Source organism: Lottia gigantea, assembly GCF_000327385.1.
Source record: "Lottia gigantea unplaced genomic scaffold LOTGIsca_39, whole genome shotgun sequence".
NCBI lineage: Eukaryota > Metazoa > Mollusca > Gastropoda > Lottiidae > Lottia > Lottia gigantea.
Window position 1 is genome coordinate 2,001,223 of NW_008709333.1, and position 6,937 is coordinate 2,008,159.

Consider the following 6,937-nt stretch of genomic DNA (forward strand, 5'->3'; position numbering starts at 1 on the left):
TAAATTTATTATATCATATCTTCAGATAAAAAAATTAATTGACAATGTTGGATCAGGAGTGTTAATTATGTAATTTATTTATTTGCCAGTCATGTTTCAGTGGAGTTGAAAAAATAACTGATTGTTAAACACATGAAAATTTGTGAATATTTGGTTTGGAATTTATCTAATAATAAAGCATATTTTTTTTAAAAGTTTAATAAATTTGTTATTATATTGCGGTCCATTTTTAATTTTTTTTTTTTTTTTTGCAGGATTCTTAAAATAGTTGTCTGTCAATATATTTTGATATTTCTGGTAGAATTTGCATAATTTCGTGTGAAATTATCAAAGAAAGTTTTTAATTAAAATATTATTTTTTTAAACTATGCACTGAAAAATTTATTTTGTATCAAAATAATCGAAAGTTATTCATAATATTGATGAAATAGAATACCAGAAATGTAATTAATTTTTTCGTGAATGTTCTCACCAGTTTGATGGCTGCGTTTTAATTTTTATCCTGTGTTGTTTAGTTTGTGTTGGGTCAAAGGTTAACTGAGTTGTCATCACTGTTTTAAAATAAATCAGATATATAGCTTGTTCTCATCATTTGAGTTGAAATTAGTTTAAATATTTTTTTTAAATAAATTGACTGAAAATATTCCAAACAAACCAGTGGTGGGCAACTTTGTGATAGTTTGTAATACTTTGTTTTCACTCTCTGAATATATATTCAGATCAATTTACTGCTTATACTTTCGACTGATTTATTTTTTTTTTAAATTTCATAATTGGTTTGGAATTTTTTTTTTTTTAAATATGGCTTTTTATCGTTCATATGACAGATATTATGAAAGGTTTAGGTATGGAATCCATATTTCTTTTGCTTCTGTACTTTTTCCTCACCTGTAATTAGGAGGGGGTGGCAAATTCTCACTTGAAGCTGAAATAAGTCTTTATCAACTAGTGCTCCCCCCCACCCCCCATGCAAATGCGGCCGCCCCCACTAGGCACACTGGTTACAGGCCTGACTTGTTCCAAATATGTATATATTGTATAATTGCCAAAAAATCTAAATCTTCAGACTTTTTTTGGAAAACTTCATTCATTTAATTACATTTATTTGCCTTTGGTTGAAAATTAATTTTCATTTTTCGTTCGTTTCAGGTCAAAGTAGTGAAAGAATTCCGACTCCACCAATTGTTTCAGTTACCCCCCTTACTCCCCCTACGTCAACATCAACAGTTTGTAATGGAAACGTCAGTTCTTCACCATCACCTCCACCCTCCACATCTGCTGAGGTTACTACGGCAACAATAACCACAACAACCAGTACAACGTCAACTAGTATAGCAACTACCGCTACTACAGTTGTACGTCCTCCTTCTCAACCTGTTGCTACGCCGACTGCCGCCACACACAGACGTCTGTCACCAACTCCCCCTCCTCGACACGTTCGCCCTGAACCCCCATTACCCCCATTACCCCCGAAACCAAAACCACAGATACCGACTCATCCTTCACCAATACCGATCAGAGAACCAGTGAAAGTTACTCCCCCTTCTCTACAGAAGCCAATCAGAAGAGAGGAAACGAGAGATCCACGAGATCCTCAGATACTGTCTCATAGCAACAGTTATCCATTTGCCAAACCTTGGCCAAGGTAAGAGATTTTTAGAGTATCAGAAACTTTTTAATGGAACAGTTTTCAAAAAGTTTTGTCTTGCCTTCCTATGGAGTATGGATATGACTTGTTCTAGGCAAATGTTTGCTTGATGAAATTCGTTCAATGAAAACAATTCTGTTAATCAAAATATCGTCCAAAGCAAACTCAAGAGTAAAAGTTGTATTCAGTTGTTTTGAAGAGAGTACGCAACTTGATATCCAGATAAATTGGACAAAATAATCTGATTGGTTAATAAAGCTGTCTTTAAGTTGAGTTTCCATTAAGCTTCAAGTTTCTGTTTGCAAGTTTAATGGCAGCCATCTTTAATTTTTGCTCTACTTTCTTTTTCAGCCCATCACCGTATCCAAGTCAACCATCACCCCATCTTTCACATACCCAATCTCCTAGTCTCCATCTTCCCCACTCTCAATCCCCTAGTCTCCACCTCTCTCACAATCAATCCCCTAGTCTTCATTCCCCCTTACATTCCCTACACCCACATCACACTTCCCCGTCATTCCCTCCTCATATTTCCCCCCATCCCTTACATCATCACTCTACCCCTCATAGCATGTTCGCTCCTCCCACAATTCATCACCCAACTCCACCACAGATAACATCGTCATCCCTACCTGCAGCGCCCTCTGTACCAGGTGGAAGTCCGTTCTCACACGAAACTCTCAGAAGTAAGTACCTTTTCATATGCCCACATGACATCTCATTGCCCATGTCTGTCAGTCTGTCAACATTTTCTTATGAACATTCTAACTTGCAGACTTTGATGTTTGGGTTTTGATTTGCTAAAAGCTAAAAAATAATGTGATTTAGTTTGTCAAACATGTTTTACTTTATGATAATAACAAAAACATTACGAAGACTCTAAAAACTAAAAAATAATGTAATTTAGTATGTAAATCTTTCTGTTTCTTGTCAAGCAAAGAAATTTATGCACAACTACACCATTTTATTTTTGAAATTTTGACTTTCGGGATTTGAATATTAACATGTTTTACTCGGTGATAGACTGTTTGATAAAAAGAATACTGTTATAAAATAATGTAATTTAGTTCGTCAAGGCTTATAAAGTTATCTTGTCTTTCTGCTTGAATAACCATAATAAAGATATCATCCTGAATTAAATATCAACGAAACAAACTCTGGTATTTTTATGAGGTGATGCAAGGCAGATATAAAAATCAGGGAACAAAAGACGAAGATAAATAGTCTGATTATAACATGTTGGCGTTAAGCTGTGGGTGTAAAAGTAGAATATAATATAACTTTATTAGGATTGAGGCTAGATAGATATCCCTGTTCATCTGTTATGAATTGTTAAGGGAATATTTCGTCATCTAGATATTTTCCTTATAATGCTCAATTTCATCTCGAGCTTGCTTTTAACAACTGATGAATCTTTATTTCAGCTATCTATCTTACTTTACACAATTAGAATCCAATAATCCAAACACCGGGGCATGTTAACTGATTTTAAAATTAGCTATCAAAGGTTGAATTCGATAATGAATAGTAATTACTGGGAATGAAATACCTGAAGAATTATTATTCCAAACCAAACGGTCAAATTTCACATGGAGTTATGTATTATCTCTCTCATCTGGAAAGGAATTCATAAATATTTTGAAAAGAAAGAATCTCCATCAGTTCGCATCTTTCATCATTTCTCAACTTAAAATATACTTGAGAAAAAACATGGCATCTGAGAATCTACTCATCGTTAACTCATACAGGTGTTAGAGTAATCTTCACCTGTTGATAAAGACTACACACCTGGTTAATAGGGTCTATCTAATCATTTAGAAACTTTGAGTTGATAACCACCCTGGTGATCGAGTCTAATGAATTTAATTTGTGTAGAATGAAGGGAAAAAGGGTCTAGTTCTTCAGATAGAACAATAAACCGAACCCCTGTGTGCATTTTTAAGATCTCTTGATAGTTGGAAATAGTAAAAGAGCAGGCTAATGCCGCTGTCCTTGCAATATTTCCCTCATTGTACCCTGCATGGTGTTGCCTGTGTTCATTAGACATGGTGCAGAAAACTAGGACTTAAAACTCCATTTATTTAAATATTTTTTTATAACCACCCTGGTGATCTAGTCTAATGAATTATCTTCCTGGATAATGGTGCCTTTGAAATTACAGATATAGCATGTCTTTTCACAACCAAATACAAAGATAATATTTTCCTCTTTTTTTATTTGACGATTATTAACGCATTTAATATGCAAATACAGTAATTTGAAATTTAATCAAGCACGAGGACACAAGATTTGAAGCCTTTAATCTTGAATCGTTTAGCTGTTTTTTAACCTCGCAACTGTCGCGATGAATAATATTTAAATTGTATATAATTAAATTCTACGAAGAGGCGAATTAAAAACAGGTCACAAGGTGTGTTGTTAAAAAGGGCAGGTTCAGATGACTCAATTGAAATTGACTGTGGGTAAAAAAAACAATCACCAACATGCACAAAGTGTTTGAAAGGCGTTGAATGAGGGTTGTACTGAGTACAGGGTTAAATTAACTATCTGATTCTAAAATTAAATATCGTAAGTTAAAATTAATATAATTTCAAAAGGAAATAACATGGTGTTATATATGTTATTCAGTTTCTCTTAACTGTCATTAAAGGGCCTGTCTACTTTTTGAGTGGGTTTGAAACTTTAAGTGCTCAAATTAATGTAAAATATCGACCAAAATATATCCCTTAATTAAGGTGCCCTCACACCATAGTGATGACCAGTTGAAAATAAGAATAGCGGTCATATGTTTCGTACTCAACTCTCATGTAACAGAGTTGTGGGTTGCGATCATTATTTGTAACCATACCCAATTAGTAATCGCTATGGTGTGAGTGCCCCTGAATTCTGATAGTTTGAAGTAAAATATTTTAGGTATAGATATAGGGTCTGTAAGGAATTAAGACAATCTAACTGATTGTAATATTATTATTACATTATTTTATTGTAATTGTCGTTTATAATTTTTTTCAGATTCTGATTTCCTACATCAAGATTTGAACAACCGTTTGTTGGCACATAATCGTGAAACAGCCAGTTCAAATCCCCTGGCGCCACCCTCGTACATACGCAGCGAACCAACGTCACACCAGCATCAACATTTACATCACCATCAACACCAGCACCAACATCAACATATGCATCAACACGCATACGGAGCCCTCGGGACTCACCCCGCTTCTCTTGTACCAACCCCTCCCCCTCATTTGGTAAGTAGCAGTAGATTTTGAAAATTGAGGAAAATTTTTAAATCCATTAAATGGACGGATGGACCAGGTGAGACCTACCCTGACACCAAAACTTCATTTCCTTTAGTCTGAACGTTAACTGAAAAGTAGAGAACGAACATTATCAACTATAAAGTCAATTTTAATGAAAATTCTAATTCTATAATGAGGCTTATTATCTTAAGTTTGTCTCTAAAATTTTATCTAATGATTTTTTGTTTTTGTTTTTTAGTTTGATAAAATACCTAAAGTGTATGATAATCCCCTGTATAGACCTGGTGGGGTACGTATTCTTCATAAAAACTTAATTTAACGGACGGGTCTAAATCATATCTACCACAGATATAAAACTCCATTCATTTCATTTCCTAAATCATATCCACTTGGTCTTTGATAAAATGAATTAAATGAATGGAGTTTTACGTCCTACTTTTTTTAAGGCCTTTGAATAAGAGACATTTGCGGTCAATTTAAACCCAGAATGTGAATAAGACAAAATGTCCTATACCTTGAACTATATATAAAATAACTTGAAGCATGTTATGTGATGTCACTTGACAACGACCCCTTCACTTGTTGTTTGAGTATATATAATTATATGACTGGTAGAGCAGGCATTAGTGTTGAAAGGATTAAAGCATTTAGGTGATGTCAGGCAAAATTCTTGAAAAAGCAATAATTTTTGAAATTTTGATGTTTTCTATTTCCAGTTGCCTGGTCTAGCAAGTTACCCAGCATTCTCGTCACTTCTCCCACCAGGCCCTACAAGCTCGTTGTCTTCAGGTCTCTATGGTGCATTTCAACCAAAGGTATGTCCTGTTTCATTCTCCAAATTCTGATGCCGGTAAAAAATGTCTGAAATTACTACTGGAGAACAAAGGAATTATTTAAATCAGAAAACGGATCAGTTATTAATTTTCATAAATACTCGTCTAATTTCTAATTAGTTTACTTCAAATTGTAGATGTAGATGTAGATTTTTCATCCTTACTTTCAAAATTACAACCAAATCTGCCAAATATCAGTACATTCTAATAGTTAATATCATATAATTCAGTAATTTTGGATGATTTGGCTTGTATTTCTGTAAGAGTTTCATTATTGAGAGAAAAAGTCAGCAATTTTTTCAATTGATATAATTTAGTTCACATTTCCGTTTCTTAGCTATTGCTTACACAGTGATGAAAGAATTGTTTTCATTGGATGTCCTGATAAAGGTAAACACCAATCAAAACCTGTAATTTGAATTAAAGATTTCAGAAATTTAAAACTGTACATGCTGGCTTTTTCTCTCCTGTCATCATAGTCTAGCCTAACCTAGCTAACTCCTTAATATTTTAGCTTTCATTTGAGCTGCAATGTTGACAGATATTGTAATGTCCATCATCCATTTCAGGCGTGGAAAACCCCAATACAAAAACCAGCAGGGGATAGGGTTGGTACATTTCTCACTTTCGCCAAGTTCCATTTTTTCTGCAAGCTTTGCCGAAAACATTTGAACGGAGGCCGTTTGATTTGAACATATTCATGATTATGACGAATAAATTTACATATTTTAAATCAAATTTCAGAAATATATTTTTTTTTATTAATTCATAATTTCAAATGAAATTTTGTAAATTTCTTAATTTAATTCGTATTTTAATGTAATTTTAAACGCAGGATTGATTTTGATCTATTTAATATTCATGATATGTAAATTTAATTGATGCATATTCAGTGAACAGACTAATGCTGGTTGTTGAATTTCTAATGAACTACTTTGAATGGAATGTGGTTTTGGAAGCAGATGGATTCACTTTTTTTTTCAAATTTCACGCAAAATTTTGAAATTTTTGGGGATATACTCAAAATCACTTTGATTAAATTCATTTCACTAGCCTGATGTAATTCACCTTTTAGCTTTGTAAGATTTGAACGCCAATTAGAAGGGAGGAGCATACTATATAACACAAGACAATAATTATAGGATAAAACACACTTCTTTAATACATGGGTACATAATGTTCAACACAAGTACACG

General features: G+C 33.5%; 1 protein-coding gene across 1 annotated transcript in view; it reads left to right on the plus strand.

Annotated features, from left to right (window-relative positions):
- Nucleotides 1-820: 820 nt before the first annotated feature.
- Nucleotides 821-6,937, plus strand: part of LOTGIDRAFT_163411 (hypothetical protein) — a gene marked incomplete at both ends in the record, with an annotated part of 17,086 nt that continues 10,969 nt past the window's right edge. Inside the window, 7 exons of the mRNA XM_009059488.1 lie at nt 821-845; nt 1,150-1,645; nt 2,000-2,334; nt 4,661-4,896; nt 5,147-5,197; nt 5,625-5,723; nt 6,311-6,349. Coding sequence (XP_009057736.1) covers nt 821-845; nt 1,150-1,645; nt 2,000-2,334; nt 4,661-4,896; nt 5,147-5,197; nt 5,625-5,723; nt 6,311-6,349 — 1,281 coding nt within the window. The remainder of the gene's footprint in view (nt 846-1,149; nt 1,646-1,999; nt 2,335-4,660; nt 4,897-5,146; nt 5,198-5,624; nt 5,724-6,310; nt 6,350-6,937) is intronic.